Source organism: Callorhinus ursinus, unplaced genomic scaffold (genome assembly GCF_003265705.2).
Source record: "Callorhinus ursinus isolate GAN/ISIS: 27379988/994484 unplaced genomic scaffold, GSC_fseal_2.0 scaffold13, whole genome shotgun sequence".
Classification (NCBI taxonomy): domain Eukaryota; kingdom Metazoa; phylum Chordata; class Mammalia; order Carnivora; family Otariidae; genus Callorhinus; species Callorhinus ursinus.
The window spans coordinates 6759531-6779979 of NW_027397075.1; the positions used below are offsets into that span (position 1 = coordinate 6759531).

Below are 20449 nucleotides of genomic sequence, written 5' to 3' on the forward strand. Positions count from 1 at the left end.
TTCTGTCTTCTTGTCAGCTCCAGGAAATTTGGGGCCTGAGTGCCCTCCGGGCCTGTGGGGCCTTAACACAGACCTTGGCCGTGTTCAGCGAGCAGCTCGATCTATCCTGGGACCGACGCCGGGTGCAGCAGAACCTGACATATGAGGTGAGGCCTAGAAAGCCGGGTCCCAGGCCGGTTGCCCGCAGGGGGTTCGCACCTGCTGTACAAAGTGCCTGGCTCTGAGGCCATGGGGTCTTGTGCCAAGGCTAGCTGTGCTGGAGGATGGTGAGCAGCTCCTTTCTCCACTGTGAGCCTTGGTGTTCTCATCTGTAAAATGGGTTCCCTGACTGGGGTATAGTGACAGCTCTGGGGGGATGAGGGAAGCAAGGTGCCCAGCATGAGGTGAGCACTTGGAGCAGATGACACCAGAGGGCTTTTAGGGGCAGGGGGAGATCAGGTTCCTGGAGGTGTCAGGGTTGGGGTCTTCCCGGCATCACTGCCCACCCAGGACTGTGGCTGGGGCTGAGCACTGTTCTGCAGAGCCTGGGACAGGGACCAGACCATGGAGAAATGGGGAGAAATGGCCCTGAAGTCCAACCTTGTTCCTCCTGGGGTCTCACACCCTGGGCTCTGGGACCCCTTAAACTCAGGCCCCCGGTGCTCCCAGTGTATAAATCACTGCTGTGGCCGACTGCAGCTCTCATGATGGGACTTCCAGCACCTGACCCTCTCTCGTGAGGTCTCCCGTCTGCAGCTGGCCGTGGCCCCTCTCCCCTCTCATGGGATGAGCCCCTGCCTCACGGTGCCCTCTCCTTCCAGAGGCATTGGCCATCCCAGGCAGACAGGATCCACGCCGAGGCCGTGCTCGAGCACATCTTCACTGGCTCCTGCACCACGCAGAGCTTCCAGGGCGAAGTGGGGACCGACTACACCCACCGGCTGCACCATTCCCTGCACCTGGGGCTCTGCGACCTGCCCAGGGTGAGTCTGTCCCGGGGAGGGGGCCCGGGCACCCACAGAGGGAGGGTGAGGAGAGAGGACAGCATCCGCAGAGCGCAGGGGTGTGAGCGAGGGAGCTGCGAGCCCACATCACCTCTCTGCCATCTGCCGGTGGGGTAATCCCAGGCAGGGCGGGTCGACCCTCTCCAAGTCCGGCGTTCCATCTGAGGAACAGAAGAGGCAGTAGGCTTCAGCATGTAGGGTGATTGTGAGAGAGGAGACGTGACCCAGGAAGAGAGCTTTACACATAAATGAAAGGTGCTCAGCTGCATCGTTGTCGGAGGTGAGGTGTTGGGACTCCTTTCCCAAAACATTCTTCCTGGGTTTGTTAGCTGGTTGATTGGTCCCTCCTCCTACCTACCAACCCTCCCATCCAGCCACCCACCTACTCACCCACCCTCCTGTCAGCCCATCTGTCCATCTACCCAGCCACCCACCTACTCACCCACCCTCCTATCCATCCATCCATTTCCCCAACTATCCATCTACCCCAGGGTCAGAGATCTTCTGTAAAGGGTCAGATAGCAAATATTTTAGCTTAGCTTTTTGTTTTTGTTTTTGTTTTTAAGATTTTATTTATTTATTTGACAGAGGGAGACAACGAGAGAGGGAACACAAGCAGGCAGAGTGAGTGAGGAAGAAGCGGGCTTCCCGCCGAGCAGGGAGCCCGATGCGGGGCTCCATCCCAGGACCTGGGATCATGACCTGAGCCGAAGGCAGACGCTTAACGACTGAGCCACCCAGGCACCCCATATTTTAGCTTTTCAAGCCATATGATCTCTGTTACCATCACTCAACTGTGCTGTCATAGGTTATATGTAAACTCATGGGCGTGGCCATCTTCCGATGTATATTTATTAATAAGAACAAGCAGTGAGCCCACTTTGGCTCTTGAGCCAGTTGGCCAACCCCATTCATCCATTCGTTCAGAAAGCATTTGTGGGTTTTACTTAACGCAGGGCCCTCTTCTAGGTGCAGGGACAAGGAAGGTGAAGGGGACACACTGGGTGCCCCACCCCTTGGAGCTCACATTCCAGTGGGTGGAAAGAGTTAAACAAGACGCATGATACGGAGGCGCCTGGGTGGCTCAGTCGTTAAGCGTCTGCCTTTGGCTCAGGTCATGATCCCAGGGTCCTGGGATCGAGCCCCGCATCGGGCTCCCTGCTCAGCGAGGAGCTTGCTTCTCCCTCTCCCTCTGCCTCTCTCCCTGCTCATGCTTTCTCTCTCTCTCTCTCTGTATCTCTGTGTCTCAAATGAATAAATAAAATCTTAAAAAAAAAAATTAAAGATGCGTGATACGTACTCAGGCATGATGAATGCCGTGAAGGAATGATGCAGGGAGAGGGGATGGGGGATTGCAGGGAGCCCCACTGACAAGTGCGAGCTCTGCAGAGGGAACAGCCAGTGCAAAAGCCCTGTGGCAGAGCATGCTGAGGGTATTGGAGGAACAGAGGGCAGCCTTTAGAGAGCAAGGAGGGGAGGTTAAGAAGATAGTGCTGACTCGTGGGCCATGTCAGGCAACAGCCAGCTTTTCTTAGTATAACGGGGAGGCAGAGAGTTTTGAGCAAGGGGATCATGTCCAATTTGCATTTTTCACGGTCAGTCTGGCTCCCGAGTGGAGGAGGGACCGTGGGCTGAACCAGAACGGAGACCCAACAGGCTCTTGGGACAGCCCTGGGGGCCTGGACCGGGCCCGGGCATGGTGGGGAGAGGAAGTTGCAGCCGCTGTGCCTCCCTGACCGCTGACACCCACCCTCTCGTGCCAGGCTCTCTCAGTCTCTGGGGAACACACCCTGGGTCACAACGGGTTCCTGCTGTATTCCCGCTGCCAGATGGGCCTCGCCCCGGACCCAGACCATGGCCTGCACCTCAGGCTGACCCTCCGCAACCACAGCAAGCCTCGGGCACCAGACTTCTCCGGGGAGCTGGAGGTGGGTGGCCAGGTCGGGGCTGCGCGCGCACGTGCACACACACACACACACACACACACACACACACACACGCCACCCCCCCCCCCCCCCCCCGCGAGGATGCCCTTCCTCCAGCTCTGGCCTGCGAGGCCACCACTGCCTGGATGGCCCTGCCACCTGGTGGTCACTGTCAGAACCGCAGGCTGGCACACTGCTCGGCTTCCTCCCCTGGAAAGTGGGGAGTCATCACTGCAACTACCCTAGCTCCCGTGGGATTCGTGCCGCGAGGATTAAATACGTTACTACGTGCAGATCACTTAGAGCAGCACCTGGTACAAGGCAGCCCCTCAGTATTACCGATTCTCCTGGCAGCCCAGGAGGGCAGGAGGGCGCCGAACTGGGCTCGATGCCTTCTTTGTCCCCACTGGCCAGGTGATCTTGGGAAGGGCCCTCGCTGAGCCCTGCCTCCTCATCTGTAAGTGGGGAGTGGACATATTTCGCAAGGCAGCGGGTACGGTTCCGGGCACCGCCTCCCTCTGCCCCCTTTAAAATAGGCACACAGTAGGTGCCCCGTCACTGTTACCATCTGCCCACCTCCGTGTCCCCCTGGCCGAGTGCCCCTGACTTTGTGACTTTCCTTCTTCTGACCTCAGTTGTTCCCTCTGTCCAATGGGAACAAATCCTACCTCGTTTGCAGAGCTGTTTGCACATAGTAGGTGCTCGTGAGGTTTCCTTCCAGCGTCCAGAGCTGCATGGGGATGGCTCTTCTGCCTCTGGAGGTCACTTGGCCTGTTTCCCTGCATGGTGGCATGGTGGTATCAAAAGACCTCTGCTCTCCAAGGCTGTCCGGGGCTGACCGCTTCGTCTCCCCACCTGCCAGCCAGGCCCCCAGCTGCCCCCGCATCTGTAATCCCAGTGCCCCAAGGCCTGCCGGCCTGGGAGTGGGCCCCCTGCCCCATGTGGGGGTCCATGCGGTGGAGAGAGGCCTTTCCCAGACTTGTTTGGTCCTCATGACACTGTGAGATTTCAAAAGGCTCTCTGGGCTGCACCCCACCCACTTGGAAACCTCGAGGACGGATTTTCTGGAACATGTGTAGTGAGCCCCCTGATTTAGATTCCTAGGGCTGCCGAACAAAGGACCCCCAGCTCGGTGCTGGAATGCAACAGAATTTTCTTTCTTTCACAGTGCTAGAGGCTAGAAGTCTGAAATCAGGTATCAGCAAGGCCGCACGCCCAGCAGAAGCTCTAGGGCACTGTCCCCCCTTGCCTCTTCCTGCTTCTGGGGGTCACCGGCAGGCCTGGGCGCTCCTTGGCTTATGGCCATGTCATTCCAACCTCTACGTTTTCACACGGCTGTCTCCCAAGGCCGTGGGTTGTTGGATTTAGGGCCCACCTGAATCCAGGACCACCATATCTGCAGAGACCCTACTTCTGAATAATCGGAACCAGGGTTCAAACTTCCACACACCTTTTTGAGGAACACGTTCACCCCGTAAGGCGCCTCCTCTAACACACACACACACATACACACACACACACACACACAGAGTAGTTCCGATTCCTGCTGAAGTTTGAAGGCCATCGTGCTACGTCATTTGACAGAATTGGAAACCAAGGCACAGACAGGGCAATGCACTTATTCAGGGTGGTACGGCTTGTTAGTAGCAGCATCTGGACTCGAACATGGGCAGCTGAGTCCCGGCCAGAGGTGGCTCCCCTCCCTCCAAGAGGCCTCCCCTTGCAGGGTGTCCTCCAGGGTTCCTTCTGTGGGGACCTCCAGCCCCATTGTCCAATCAGAGCTCACCTGTCCCGAGTCCCCCTCCTGCAAGGCTGGGCGTCTGCCAGCGTCGCGATAAGGTGCTCAGTGACTGTGTTTGCGCCCCGTGCTACCCACAACAGCTCCTTGAATGTGCTGAGGCATTTGCCGTGCTTCTCCTGAAATTACAGAAAGCACGGCAGGTAGAAACACCTGGGCACCAGGGACGGCAAAAATGTCAAGGCCCAGGGCCACCCGGATCAGTTAAGGCAGCGGCCCCCCCGGGCGAGGCCCGGCGTCGGCGATGTTTAAGCCACGGGGATGGCGGGTGCCCCTGGCTTATCAGGCCCCCAGATGTGGATTTAATAGGTACTTTCTGCAGTTGGCAGGGATAGTGAACCTTGTGGGGTTGTACGTGGGGGGTCCCAGTGCCCCGGGAGCTGTGGGGCAGGGGGTGGGCACTGCTTTTTCTCTCCCTGGGCCCGGGGCTAGCAAGAGCGGGGGGACCAGGCCCCACTCTGCTCTCTTGTTTGCAGATCCTCAGCCCCAAGGCTCAGCAGCTTGGCCTGCGGGGCCGGGTCTCCACCTCGGCTTCTCGGGGCAGCGTCCAGCTAGAGGGAATTGTGGACGATGGGGACGAGAAAATGAGGCTGTCGTTGTCCCGGGCCCAGAGCTGCCTCCAGGCCGCTGTGACCCATGAGGGAGGTGAGCAGAGACAGCGAGCGTTGCTCAGATGGCTGGGGCGGGGCCCAGCTGGGCCCCAGAGAGGACGGAGATGGGGGTGTTGAGAGTTGAGTCAGGGAACCCGGTTAGGACTTCGTGGCGCCCCCAGCGCAGAGGCGACAGTGAGCCCCCTGCATGGGCTGTGATGTCAGGAGAGTTTGGGAGAAGGGTCCAGGTGGGCAGACGGGAGGTGGGTGTGGGCCGGGGGACAAGAAGGAGCCCAGGCCTCAGGGGGTCGGGAAGCTGATTTGGGTGGGGCGCTTCCAGGCCTGCAAACGCTAGGGCCTGGGGGTGACGGGGAGCTCTCCGTGGAGAGGAGGGGGTGCGGACAGCCGGGCGGCAGCCAGGCGAGTCCCGGGGACAACAGCAGCACCCTTGCTGGCCCCAGGGAGCCGAGAGGAGAGCGTGGTGCTGCGGGCATGCGCCCACAGGCGAACGGCCGAGGTGGAGGCCCTGGTCCAGGATGGCGGGCAGCCCGTGCAGCCCCTGGGACGCCTCAGCCTGCAGGCTGCCAACCAGAGTCTCCGCCTGGAGGCACATGGCTGCCCGGGAACCCTGCTGGACCGCGTGGAGGTGAGACGGCCCCGGGGGTGGGGGACGCTCTTTTCCCTGGGGCTCAGACCACGGTGCCAGGGGCTGCGAGCCCTTTGGGTCCAACAAGGCCCAGAAAACCAGAGGCAGCCCTGTGGCATGCAAACATATCCTGGGGCCCTACGGCCGGCACCGAGAACCTCCTGTCCACCCCAGTCCCGGGAAGCACCCCCCTCCCCAGAGTCCCCAGCTTGTCCCTCTGTGCCCACAGTCCAGGATGGCAGCCATTGGGGCCCAGGTGGGAGCCCAGCTGGAGAAGAAGATCCGAGGCTTGGATGCCTACGTGGAAAGTTTCCGGCACCTGGTGGGTAGACTGCACCGGAGGTTGGGGACACACTTGGAGAAGGGGAGGTACTGTGTGGAGATGCCCCCCCCTTCCCCCGGCCCATCCTGTGCCCTCCACTCACCAGGCGTGAGGATCCTCTGGAGTGCCCGGTGCCCCACACCCTCACACCGATCCTGCCTCGATTTCCCTGCCCAGGTGCAGCCGGCGGGCACCCTGGACAGTGTGGTGGGCCCCCTCCTGCAGTTGTGTCACAGGGGACTGGGAGCCATGGTGGCGAGTGGCCGGGCGGTGGCCGCGCCATGGGGCCAGGCCAGGCAGGCGCTGACACACCACTTGCCCCCCTACCTGGAGAGACTACGGGCGGGGCTGGAGCAGCTGCAGAACGAGCTGGAACGTGAGTGCACGAGCGAGGGCCCGACCCCAGAGCCCTCCCGGCCTGTGGGGCCTCATGGGCCCGCAGCCTTCATGTTCTCTCTGCTGCCTCCATCCCTGCGGGTCTCCAAGCTACTAACATCCCTCGTGCCTGCTGCCTTGGTTCTTTGGTGACTGCTGGTCTATTTTTTTTTTCCCCCCAGTCCCCGCCTGATTTCTTTTGGGCCTACAGCTTTATTTCTATTAGGCCCAGTGCTGGAAGATTCCAGAGCCCATTTCTGGTTCTGTGATCAGCACCAGCGTGACTGTGTGGTTCAGGCTTCTGTCCTGGTTACTAGGTCGCCGCTGCCCCAAGCATCCTCCGAGTGACGCTGGGAACCTCAGGCCTCTCCACACGAGCACCAGGGCCAACAGCTGGCCCTTCCCTCCACCCTGCTTCTGTCTCTGGGTCAGAATCCCCACGGCCACCCCCAGCTTCCATGGCTCGCGAGGGCTCAGTTCTCGGAATATTTTCCTGCTCACAGCTAGGATTTGTTAACAGCGAAAGCACACGGAGCAAGATCAGCATAGGGAAGCGGCCCGGGGGCCCAGGCCCGAGCGAGGGAGGGAAACCAGGCACAGGCTTCCAGAATCTTCTCCTGGGGAGATCACCCAGGACGCCTTTGATTCCCCCACCGTCACATGGTGACCACCACTGGTCTGCCAGGGAAGCTCGTTAGAGGTCCTGCACCGAGGGTTTTCTTAGGGGGCTGGTCCTGGGGGAAGCCTCCCCTGGCACACACCACCATTCCAGACTCACAGGAGGAAACGGGGTGTTGGCCACAAGCGACTTGTCCCTACAAATGATTCGGGCAGAGCGAGGCCCTCTCTCGGTTCTGGGAGTGGTGGCAACCCTCCTCCCGTCCGGGCTCTCACATGCCAGCCCAGGGCCGACCTTGGGAACAGGCCTTGTGGAGGGGAAGTCTCAGGCCTGTCGGGCTGGCTCTTCCCTTGCAGTCCCTCATGCCGCCACCTTATTCCCTGGCACAGGCCCTGTTTCCTGGAGGCCTGGATCATCAAGGGGGCTAGTCCCCCCGCCGGGGTCTGGGCTGTGCTTTGGCAGTGGCATCTGGCCTGAGGTCAGGACTCCGGATGGGGGGATGGGGAGGGGGCTCACGGTGGGTGGTGGCCACCTGTTGCAGGGCCCCTGGCCACACTGAAGGACGCCTACCTGGAGGTGACCCCACAGCCCCTGGACGAGGTGTGGCGGGAGCGGGCGGAGGAGGCCGTGCGGCTGTGGCGGGCCCTGGGGCGCAGGCCCATCGGGGCAGCCATGGAGCTGGTGAGGTGGGGCGAGGGGGTGGGATGCGGGCCTGCCAGGTGGGGTGGACCCTGAAGGCTCTCCCCGCCCGCCCCCTGCAGGCCGCCCACCAGATGCTGTCTTGGGCCGAAACCACTTTGTCCCGGGCCCTGCGGAGGCTCTGCAAGCCCTTGCTGGCCCTGTACAGCTTCTCAGCCAGGTACCTCGGGGACCGGGGACCGTCCTTCTCTGCCTCTCTGCCCCAGGCCGGGCCCCAGGCTACAGCACCCTTGGTCTCGTGTATTCCTTAGGACGACCCTGCCAGGGGGGCATTTTCAGTCCTCATCTGTTAAGTTGAGGCTTATTCTTCATTTCACGGGTATCGGATGAACATGCTCTCCAGGTGGGAGCTGTTTTAGGTTCTATGGATACAGCAGGGAACGAGACCCATCCCCGTCCTCACACTGAACAAAGAGCTAGGTATCTAAACCCTGCTCGGCCAGACTTTCCTCCAGAGGGGTCTCGGGGTAAAGTTTTCAGGCTTTGGAGGCTCGGTGGTCTCTCCCTTCATTTTCCCTTTGTTTTTCATTAATCCTTTAAAAACAGTAGAGCCCCTCTTGGCTTGCGGGCCATCCAGAAACCGGACACAGGCTGGATCTTGCCCATGAGACATAGTTTCCTAGCCTGTGCTTTGGTTTATCAGGTGGTAAATGCTGGAGAAAAACAGGCAGGACAAGTGGGGAGGGGGGCACACTTGGCATGGTGAAGCCATGGTCTGCTTCTTTAAGAAGGTGGCGTTTGCACAAGGGCTGGAAGGAGCTGGGGGAGGGGGCCCTGTGGGCATCACGGGAAGAGTTTCAGGCAGAGGCCACAACCAGTGCAAAGGCCCAGGGGTGGGAGTGTGCCTGGCCTGCTGGAGGAGTATGGAGGAAACCAGTGGGGCTGGAGGGGAGGCTCCAAGAGCCTGAGGGTTGAGGGGCATCCAGGTGGCCTGAAGGACATTGTGAGGACATTGACCTCTACTCTGAGATGGGAACCCGCAGAAGGTTTCGAGCTGAGAAAAGACATGATCTATATCCCATTTAAAAAGATCCCTCTGGCCCTGGTGGTGAGACTCCAGCTGGAGGCAGGGGCATGGTGTGGATAGAAGTGCAGAGCCCAGTAAGGAGGGGCCCTCGGTTGTGGGTGTCCGGGCGAGACGCGGGAGCCGTGGAGGGGCCGCGAGGTGTTTAGAGTCTGGACGTGTCGTACGGTCAAGCCTGGAGATTTGCTGACAGATTGGATGAGGTGTTGGAACAGGTGGCGCCGAGGGTTTTGGCCTTGCAGATGGCAGGGGGGACAGTCCATTGGTGGAGCAATGAGGGATGACTGGTGGCAGGCAGATGGGGGCTTTATCAGTCTCCTCTTTGCTGCCATAGCCCCTTGGCCCACACATTTAGTGGCTTCAAACAACACAGATTTATTCTCGTGTAGTTCTGGAGGTCCAGCGTCTGGGAAATCTGTTTCAGTGGGCTACTGCCAACGTGTCGGCCGGGCCGGCTCCCAGGGAGGCTCCAGGGGAGAACCCACCCCCTTTGCCTTTTCCAGCCTCGAGGAGCACCGGCGCTCCTTGGCTCAGAGACCCTTCCTCCGCCTTCAAAGCTGAGAGCCACAGCATCACCTTCTCTCCAGGCTTTGTCCTTCTGTCTTGTCTCTCTGACCCTCCCACCCTTTTTCTTACGACATGAGCTCACCCGGATAATCCATCCCAGAATCCTTCACTTAGGCACACCCGCAAAGGGCCTTTGGCCACATCAGTTCCCGCAGTCCTGGGGCCCAGGCACTTGGAGGTCTTTGGGGGCCTTTATTCAGTCTGCGCGGCAGGAGCGGGGATGGTCAGGGCGCCATTCTGGACGCGTTGAGCTTGAGAAGCCATGAGGACACACGCGGTTGGAAATGGCCAGTAGGAGCTGCTATTTTGAGGTCTGGGCCGTACAACAGTCTGGGAGTTGTCAGAGAGGGGACTAGACCGGATGGGGCAGCAGAACCAGCCTCAGGGACAGGCCTGGGCTCTGGGGTGCGCGCGCCCCTCCGCCTCCCAGGCTGGGGGCCCCATCAGCAGTAGGGCGGTGGGATCGGAATGGCAGCGGCCCCAGCCAGCAACCTCACAGCGCATGGGGACCGGGGGAATGCTTGGGCTTGCATCCCGCTCTGACTCAGGCAACCTTGGATCGGTGCTCGGTGCCTCGGGTGGTGCTCAGGCCACCAGGGCTCTCGGTGCTGTTGAGTGGGCACGGTGTCAGCTGGTGTGCAGAGGAATGTAGCAGTCGGGGGCTGCTGGCAAAGGGAGGGGCTGACTGGTGCGGTAGGGGGCTCCTGCCCAGGGGAGGTCCTGGCAAGGGGTCGGCACTGGGTGCTTGTGCTGAGGAAGGGGGGTGCGGGGGGGCAGGGAGGCCTCTGAGACCACTTCCGGCCCGCTGCTGCAGGTCCTCCGGGCCTGCTGGGGGAGGTAAATGTCTTCCCCACCTCCCACCCCCGGCCCCCTGCACCTACCTCCACCCGCAGTCGAGGGCATGAACCCTTCCTCATCTACCTCCAAGCCCAACGTGTGCTGAGACCTCTCTGCTCCTTCAGACCCCACAAAGTTGACCTGACCCCCGTTTTTCACCCTGAGAAAGTTTCAGGGTCCTCGCTCGATGGTCGAGCTCCGACCTCCCCTTTCTCTGATGCTTTTGCTGCCCTCGTCCACCCCGCCTCCAGGAGCCCAAGACGTGGGCCGGCCCATTCTCGGGGTTCACATAGACCCGCCCCAGCTGGATCACGGCCCTCGGGGACAGCACGTACGTTCCCACCGCTGGCGGGAGCGCAGATATCTGTGTCCTTCCAGTGAGGCTGCCGTGTCTGTGCCGAGCCTGGACCCTCCTCCACCTCCTGCTATTTCCTGAAGCAAAGGCAGGGCAGGCTGGGGTCTCCAGCTCCTCTGTGCTCCCTCCAGGACCCGTTCGGTGCGGGTGACTTTGCCGCTGCTGCCAGCAGGGAACGAGGCCCTGGCTGTGGCCCAGGTGACCGGCTATGTGGTGGAGAAGCTGCTGCGGCCGCTCGGAGAGTTGTCCAGGACCAACGTGCGGGCCGAGTTCTACCGGCTCCAGCGTCGCATGCTGCAGAGCCCCCGCGAATGTGAGTCTCGGGCCACCCTCCTCCCCGGGAAGCCCTGGACCCTGTGGGATGGGGCAGCAGGACGTGGCAGGGGCAGACAGAGAGGGGCCGGGTCCTGGGTGGCCCCTGGGACCTGAGCCCAGTACCGCAGGGCCCAAAGGTTACTGGACTGCCCCAGGTCATACTGGAGGAGGGCTGGGGTGCAGATCCGGGCTTTCGTCCAGCAAAGGAAAGCCTGAGCCTGGGGCCCAATCCAGAAGCGGGCCAAGCGGCTTAGGGCTCGAGGCCAGCTCCCTCCCCCTTGTCGGTGCTGGAGACGCAAAAGGCAGACCTCCAGCTGGAGCCGGAGGGCGGCTAATGGAGTCCAGACTTGTGGTCAGGCGGGGCTGGCCACCACGGGCTGTGCCAAGACCGGATGTGGCTCCAGGGGCTTGGGGCCCCGAAGGAGTTTGCATCCAGCTCGTGCCCGTGTGTGGCCCGGGCGAGTCTTCCCACCTCTCTGGGACTTGGTTTCCCCTCTGTGCAGTGGAGGTGGCACCATGGCTCACTCCTCTGGGTCACAGGCACGTGTGGTTTGTGAGCCGCGTTCCTTAGTGCCAGGGGTGGGCCTCAAGTCCACAGGCAGGTGTGGCACTCAGGGCCTGGTAGGACTGGAGTATCAGTGTGGTTCGTACCGACCACGCGGGAATGCTGAGGCTCGGGGCAAGCGGTTGCCCTCCTAGGGTCAGGGGTACTTTCTCTGCTAGGCAGCACAGTGAGGTTGAAGTTGGCCTTGGAGTTCCGTACTTTTGTGTGACCTTGAGCTCTGATGGCTCATGAGGGGGCATGCAGGACACTCCCAGCTTGCAGCGGCCAGCAGCGCCCTGGCCTGGGTATGTGTCCGCTAGTGCTCCCCCACTTCTAGCCCAAGTCGCTGCCCAGCAGCCGAACTGGCCCGGTGGGGCATGCTGTCCCTGTCTCGGACAATCTTCTGCCCACCTGGAGGAGGGCAGAGCCAGGCCCCCATGGTAACTTCCTTGCATTAGATGGAGACTTTGGTCATACTTTTGTGTGTTTTTTATAGTGATTATTTTTCAATAGCTTCACTGACCCACAATTCGCATACCACACCGTTTATTTCAAGCATATAATTCAGCGGCTTTGAGTATATTCACAGAGGTTCACATCCCCCCCCACCATCGGTTGCAGAGCATTTTCATGACCTGAGAAGCATCCTCTGTCCCTTAGCCGTCACCCTCGGTCCTTGGCGCCCACCCGTCTACCTCCTGGCTCCATGGATTTGCCTACTCTGGACACTTCGTATAAATGGAATCATGTATCAGCCCTTTCTTTTTAGTGTCGACTTGGCTGGAGATGGCCCACTTCAGGGTGCTGGGCTAGACCCCCGCCCCCATGTGGGCTGCCCCAGGGGTCACAGGCCAGAAAGGCTCCGGCCACCCTGGAGTACCCCCTGCCCTCAGGGCCCCCAGGGCAGTGGGCAGAGCTGGCCCATCTTACCTGCCCTGGGCTTGCTTCTTCCCAGACCATGCTGTGGTGGCCGGGGCCAGGTATGTGGTGACTTTTGATGGCCAGGTGTGGAGCCTGGGTGTCCACTGTGGCCGTCTGCTGCTGGCCAAGGACTTCGCCCACGACACGTTCGCGCTGACGCTGAACCGCGCCCGCTCGGGGCTCCTGTCCCTGTCCGTGGAGCTGAACCGCACCACCCTGGTCCTCTACCCGAGCCTGAAGGTGAGCGTGCAAGAGTGGGAGGGGCAGGGGGCCCAGAAGGATGACATGTTCCTGCCTCCTGTCACAGACCCTTCCCACCTGGTGCCCCGCGTTGCCTGCCACCTGTCCACTCAGCCCCTGTCTGGCCCCCAGACCTACAGGCTGTATGATTCCTCCTCGCCTACGGAGAGCTGTCCACACGTCGATCTGCCTCCTGCCAAGACGAGGAGGGGTGTCCCCAGGATTGAGCTGACCAGTGAGGATGGCGTCTCTGTCACCTGTGATGTCCGAGCTGGTCTCTGCAGCCTGACTCTGGGCCTCTGGCTCCACGGTGGGTCCCAGCTCGCAGCGGCCACAGTCAGCTTCCAGGGCTGAGGCCGGCAGGTCCCCAGCCAGGGGCACTCTCAGGGTCCTCGGGATACCCAGGGCCTCCCTCAGGCTGCTGCTGATCTTCGGGGCTTACAACCTGAGCAGGCAAGAGAACAGTCTGAAGGGCTCAGGATGGGAAGGAGGTCCAAGGCCATGGCTCCCTGCTGGATCATGGCAGTGCCGGGACCATCCCCACTGCAGGTGGGCAGATCCTGCTCGGCTTGGTGCCCACTGGCCTTGTCTGCAGCTGTAATACCCCAGTCGCCTCTTCCCCTTCTCCTCCCCCCTGTTGGCTGTAGTTTGGATGACCTCACTGAAGCTCATGTACGGGCCACCATTCTCACAGCCCAGGGCTCTCTGACCCCATATTCTCCCTCCCTTCTGGGACATTGACTCCGGGTTCAGGGCTGCCCCAGAACAGCGCTCCCGTTGGCCCAGGCCACTTGGGATGGGGAGGGTCCCAAAAGGGACACAAACGCTTTGCTCCCTTCTCCTCTCCCTCTGATGAAGGGCTAGGGTGTGGAGGGTTCGGGCATTCCTGGAACCTGGGCCAAGACAGGCTCTCACCTGGCCCCCCCTTCTGCACAGGGGTGTCTGCGGGCCTTCTGGGCACCAATGACAATGAGGCGGGCAATGAGCTGATGTTGCCGGATGGCACAGTGGCCCAGAGCCTGGAGGAGCTCGCCCTCGCCTGGCAGGTGAGCTGGTGCGCCAGCCCTCCTCCTCTGGGGGGTCGTGCATCCCAGGGGCTGTGTGGGTAGAGATTGGCTTGGGGCATGTGTACTCTGCAGACAGCTTCTCTGTCCAAGGGGGTGGTCATCCCCTTCGGAGGCTGATGTACCTGCTCTAGCTGCCCAAGAGGAGGTCCAGGCAGGAGGCCTGAGTCTGGGCTTTGTCTCACTAGGTGGGTGGTGACTGCAGGGCCATGGAGAAAACTCAGGAGTGCCCAGGCTGGAGCCCCACCTGCTGGGCCTTCTTCCAGGACCCCCGTTCCTGCCTGGGGAACTGCTTCAGGGTGGTGAGTGTGAGGCTGGGTCTGGACCCCAGCAGAAGCCATGCAGCAGGTAGACCAAGGGACCCAAATTGACTCCTATCTTGCCTCTGCCCCTCCCCTGTGCTACTCACAAGGGTATAACATGCAAGGACCGTGACTGTGGGTACTGGATTTCAGGTGGACCCTATGCCATTCCTCAGCCTGTGCATCCAGGACACCTGTGGTACCCAGGAGCTCCACCCTGCCTGCAACCTGGCAGCCGCCTATATCCACTTGTGTGCCCGGGGCTTCGTGCCCCTGGACCCTCCTCCACAGTGTGGTAAGCCACCCCCACCAGCCATCCAGCTCACCCCTACCTGGCTGACCCCTGCCTTCCCTCCCAGAGGGAAAACTAGTTCCTTCCTCTTACCTAGTTCATTATATGACAACAGAGTGCCTGTCCGCCTGGCAGGAGCTAAGAGTCAAAAAAGAGGCCCAAAGCCTCCCCCTGCCCAAGCCAAGGCTGGTGAGCCCTGGGACGTCTGACACAGGAGACAATAGCATAGACAACTATAAACTCACCTCCTGAAAATGTATAACCACAGATCTGCTATTCAGGGGTTTGAATGTACACTCCAATGTCTGGAAAGCCCTGGGTCAACCACTGTTGTGCATGATTCCAATTCCCACAGCTGAAGCTCCACTGCACAGGGCTAGAAGTCAGCGACTACCCCAAACAACAGGAGAAGAACCTCTGTTAAAGGAAAGATGACTCATTATACTTGGAGAAGACCAGGCAGGCAGGCTGTATTCAGGGGGACTATCACAGTGGTACAGGGACCACTGCAATGGGGTTTAGCCATATAGGGGAGAGAGATCAGGCTCTGATTACAACAGGCAAAAGTGGGGACTGAGAGCCAAGGAGCGGGGGGCGGGGGGGGGTGTCTGTGGATGGGAAATTACCAAGAGGAACCATCAGGGATGGTGAAGTTCTGGCTAACCTGACCTGCCAGGACTCTTGCTGGAGGCAGCCCAGACTGATCAGAGGAACCCTGTCTGATGGCAAGGTAATCCCTTATTCTGGCTAAATTGACCTAGCAGAATTCTTGCTAGACCTGACCAAGGCAGAGTGAGAAGCCCCTCACCCCAATGTCAGGGCCTCACTGAGATTTCCACAGAACCTGAGTAGAATCTGGTCAAAGAAAGATACTAGAATTTGAAACTATTAAATACATATATTAACTGAAATTTAAAACTTAAGATCGGGGGCCCCTGGGTGGCTCAGTGGGTTAAGCATCTTTTTGTTTTTTTTTCCAAATTTCCATCTGGCATCATTTTATTTCCTGCTTAAAGGAGCATCTGACTCTTGATTTCAGCTCAGGTCATGATTTCAGGGTCACGGCATCAAGCCCAATGTTAGGCTCTACACTGAGCATGGAGGCTGCTTAACATTCTCTCTCCCCTCCCATCAGCTCACAGTACTCTCTCTAAAGATAAATATTAAAAAAAAAAAAATTGACGGAAGAAAAAATTAATGAACTGGAAAATATGAGTCTCATAGAAATTTCAAAATGAGAAAATAAAGAGGTTTGAGAACTGGAACTCCCCCCAGATTCCAGAAGCACAAGGTATCCCAGATACTGTCAATCAACCCCGATTAAGATACATCAGAGTGGCAAAGAAGTGATCTTTCAAGGAACCAATCTCCCACCAGCAAGGACTGAAGATGGTAGAAGATACACCTTGTGTATATTCTTAAGTGAACAACTATCACGTTAGATTTTATACCCAGCTCAACTATGATTTAATGTTAAAGGTGAAACAGATTTTTAGCACGGTGCTCTCTGAAACCATCTTTCCCACTGATGGACACTCACTCAAGGAAGAGAGCCCCACACATTTATTCACATGCCATCCGTGGCTGTTTTTGCGCTGCAACAGTAGAGTGTTGGCAACGACTGCCAAGTCTAATTCCATTCATTACAGTAAGTGTTGGCTGATCCTCTGTGTGAACCAGAGGAAGCAGGAGGGAGAAATTAAAGAGTAATTAATGAAATAGGAAGAAATGAACAAGAAGTCAAAACTACAGATCCAGTAGAGATTTTGAAAAGTCATTCAACGCCTTTGCTGATAAATTTCAAGACGTAGGTTAAGTACAATCTGGCCAGATTGATTTGAGAAAGAATGTTTAAAGCATCTCCTAGCCATTCAATCAACTGAACCTAGGGGCTAAAATGTACCTCTAAAGACATCAGGCAAAGCTGAGTGAAGTGAGTGGCACACCAAAAAAAATTTTTTTTTTTTTTAAAGATTTTGTTTATTTGACAGAGAGAGACACAGCAAGAGAGGGAACACAAGCAGGGAGAGTGGGAGGGGGAGAAGCAGGCCTCCCACGGACCGAGGAGCCCGATGCAGGGCTCGATCCCAGGACCCTGGGATCATGACCTGAGCCAAAAGCAGACGCTTGATGACTGAGCCACCCAGGTGCCCCTAAAAAATAGATTTCAAGATTTAAATTTTTTGATTCTGTGAAAGAGCGTCTTTAAGAGAACGGAAAGGTTAATATTTACAAACCCATATATCTGACAAAGGACTCCTATCTAGAATAGGTAAACTCAAATTTAACAGAAAAAAAAAAATGGATTGCCACCCAAAGCTGGGGTAGCAATCCTTATTAGATTTTAAACCAAAGACTATAATAAGAGATGAAGAAGGACACTCTATCATACTGAAAGGGTCATTCCAACAAGAAGCTCTAACAATTGTAAATATCTATGCCCCTAACGTGGGAGCAGCCAATTATATAAGCCAATTAATAACAAAATCAAAGAAACACATTGACAGCAATACAGTAATTAATAGTAGGGGCCTTTAACACCCCACTCACTGAAATGGACAGATCATCTAAGCAAAAAATGACACACTGGACCAAATGGACTTCACAGATATATTCAGAACATTCCATCCCAAAGCAATAGAATACACATTCTTCTCTAGTGCCCATGGAACATTCTCCAGAATAGATCACATCGTAGGTCACAAATCAAGTCTCAACTGGTACCAAAAGATTGGGATCATCCCCTGCATATTTTCGGACCACAATGCTTTGAAACTAGAACTCAATCACAAGAGGAAAGTCAGAAAGAACTCAAATACATGCAGGTTAAAGAGCATCCTACTAAAGAATGAATGGGTCAACCAGGAAATTAAAGAAGAATTTTTTAAAAATCATGGAAACCAATGAAAATGAAAACAACTGTTCAAAATCTTTGGGATGCAGCAAAGGCAGTCCTAAGAGGAAAGTATATAGCAATACAAGCCTTTTCTCAAGAAACAAGAAAGGTCTCAAATACACAACCTAACCCTACACCTAAAGGAGCTGGAGAAAGAATGGCAAATAAAGCCTAAACCTAGCCAGGAGAAGAGAAATAATAAAGATGAGAGCAGAAATCAATGAAATAGAAACCAAAAGAACAGCAGAACAGATCAACGAAACTAGGAGCTGGTTCTTTAAAAGAATAAGATTGATAAACCCCTGGCCAGACTAATCAAAAAGAAAAATGACCCAAATAAAATCATGAAGGAAAGAGGAGAGATCACAACCAACACCAAAGAATTACAATTTTAAGAACATATTATGAGTAACTCTATGCCAGCAAATTAGATAATCTGGAAGAAATGGATGCATTCCTAGAGATGTATAAACTACCAAAATTGAACGCGGAAGAAATAGAAAACCTGAACAGACCCATAACCACTAAGGAAATTGAAGAAGTAATCAAAAATCTCCCAACAAGAGCCCAGGGCCCGAAGGCTTCCCAAGGGAATTCTACCAAACATTTCAAGAAGAATTAATACCTACTCTTCTGAAACTGTTCCAAAAAACAGAAATGGAAGGAAAACTTCCAAACTCATTTTATGAGGCCATTACCTTGATCCCAAAATCAGACAAAGACCCCATCAAAAAGGTGAATTACAGACCAATATCCCTGATGAACATGGATGCAAAAATTCTCACCAAAATACTAGCCAATAGGGTCCAACAGTACATCAAAAGGATTAGTCACCACAACCAAGTGGGATTTATTCCTAGGCTACAAGCCTGGTTCAACATCCGCAAATCAATGTGATACAATACATTAACAAAAGAACAAGAACTGTATGATCCTCTCGATGCAGAAAAAGCATTTGACAAAGTACAGCATCCTTTCTTGATTAAAACTCTTCAGAGTGTAGGGATAGAAGGTACATACCTCAATATCATAAAAGCCATGTATGAAAAACCCATAGCAAATATCATTCTCAATGGGGACAAACAGAGCTTTCCCCCTAAGGTCAGGAACACGGCAGGGATGTCCACTATCTCCACTGCTATTCAACATAGTATTAGAAGTCCTAGCCACAGCAATCAGACAACAAAAAGAAATAAAAGGCGTCCAAATCGGCAAAGAAGTCAAACTCTCACTCTTTGCAGACGATATGATACTTTATGTGGAAAACCCAAAAGACTCCACCCCAAAATTACTGAATTTCTGTATGAGTTCTAGCAAAGTGGCAGGATAGAAAATCAATGCACAGAAATCAGTGGCATTCCTATACACCAACAACAAGACAGGAGAAAATTAAGGAGTTGATCCCATTTACAACTGCACCCAAAACCATAAGATACCTAGGAACAAATCTAACCAAAGAGGCAAAGGATCTGTACTCAGAAAACTATAAAATACTCATGAAAGAAATTGAGGAAGACACAAAGAAATGGAAAAACGTCCCATGCTCATGCATTGGAAGAACCAATATTGCGAAGATGTCAATGCTACCTAGAGCAATCTACACATTCAATACAATCCCCATCAAACTACCATCAACTTTTTTCAAAGAAATGGAACAAATAGTCCTAAAATTTGTATGGAACCAGAAAAGATCCCAAAAAGCCAGAGGAATGTTGAAAAAGCAAAGCAAAGCTGGCGGCATCACAATTCCGGACTTCCAGCTCTATTACAAAGCTGTCATCATCAAGACAGTGTGGTACCGGCACAAAAACAGACCACAGATCAATGGAACAGAATGGAGAGCCCAGAAATGGACCCTCAACTCTATGGTCAACTCATCTTCGACAAAGCAGGAAAGAATGTCCAATGGCAAAAAGACAGTCTCTTCAACAAATGGTGTTGGGAAAATTGGACAGCCACATGCAGAAGAATGAAACTGGACCATTTCCTTACACCACACACAAAAATAGACTCCAAATGGTTGAAAGACCTAAGTGTGAGACAGGAGTCCATCCAAATCCTAAAGGAGAACACAGGTAGCAACCTCTTCGACCTCAGCCGCAGCAACTTCTTCCTAGGAACATCGCCGAAGGCAAGGGAAGCAAGGGCAAAAACGAACTATTGGGACTTCATCAAGATAAGCTTTTGCACAGCAAAGGAAACAGTCAACAAAACCAAAAGACAACCAACAGAATGGGAAAAGATATTTGCAAATGACACATCAGATAAAGGGCTAGTATCCAAAATCTATAAAGAACTTATCAAACTCAACACCCAAAGAACAAATAATCCAATCAAGAAATGGGCAGAAGGCATGAACAGACATTTTTCCAAAGAAGACATCCAAATGGCCAACAGACACATGAAAATGTGCTCAACATCACTCGGCCTCAGGGAAATCCAAATCAAAACCTCAATGAGATACCACCTCACACCAGTCAGAATGGCTAAAATTAACAAGTCAGGAAACAGATGTTGGCGGGGATGCGGAGAAAGGGAAACCCTCCTACACTGTTGGTGGGAATGCAAGCTGGCACAGCCACTCTGGAAAACAGTATGCAGGGTCTTCAAAAAGTTGAAAATAGAGCTACCATATGACCCAGCAATTGCACTACTGGGTATTTACCCCAAAGGTACAAATGTAGTTATCTGAAGGGGTACGTGCACCCCGATGTTTATAGCAGCAATGTCCACAATAGCCAAACTGTGGAAAGAGCCAAGATGCCCATCGACAGATGAATGGATAAAGAAGATGTGGTATATATACACAATGGAATATTATGCAGCCATCAAAAGGAATGAGATCTTGCCATTTGCAACGACGTGGATGGAACTGGAGGGTGTTATGCTGAGTGAAATAAGTCAATCAGAGAAAGACATGTATCATATGACCTCACTGATATGAGGAATTCTTAATCTCAGGAAACAAACTGAGGGTTGCTGGAGTGGTGGGGGGTGGGAGGGATGGGGTGGCTGGGTGATAGACATTGGGGAGGGTATGTGTTATGGTGAGCGCTGTGAATTGTGCAAGACAGTTGAATCACAGATCTGTACCTCTGAAACAAAGAATACATTATATGTTAAAAAAAAAAAAAA

At 55.3% G+C, this 20449-nt stretch overlaps 1 protein-coding gene across 1 annotated transcript in view; it reads left to right on the forward strand.

Annotated features, from left to right (window-relative positions):
- LOC112811463 (uncharacterized) overlaps positions 1-20449 on the forward strand; it is a 142873-nt gene that overhangs the window by 112925 nt on the left and 9499 nt on the right. The window contains exons 58-72 of the mRNA XM_073900261.1: positions 18-146; positions 801-962; positions 2747-2911; positions 5183-5351; positions 5758-5942; positions 6172-6264; positions 6442-6640; positions 7800-7939; positions 8020-8117; positions 10872-11053; positions 12555-12760; positions 12893-13070; positions 13697-13806; positions 14013-14126; positions 14280-14421. Of these exons, the coding sequence (XP_073756362.1) occupies positions 18-146; positions 801-962; positions 2747-2911; positions 5183-5351; positions 5758-5942; positions 6172-6264; positions 6442-6640; positions 7800-7939; positions 8020-8117; positions 10872-11053; positions 12555-12760; positions 12893-13070; positions 13697-13806; positions 14013-14126; positions 14280-14421 (2272 nt within the window). The remainder of the gene's footprint in view (positions 1-17; positions 147-800; positions 963-2746; positions 2912-5182; positions 5352-5757; positions 5943-6171; positions 6265-6441; positions 6641-7799; positions 7940-8019; positions 8118-10871; positions 11054-12554; positions 12761-12892; positions 13071-13696; positions 13807-14012; positions 14127-14279; positions 14422-20449) is intronic.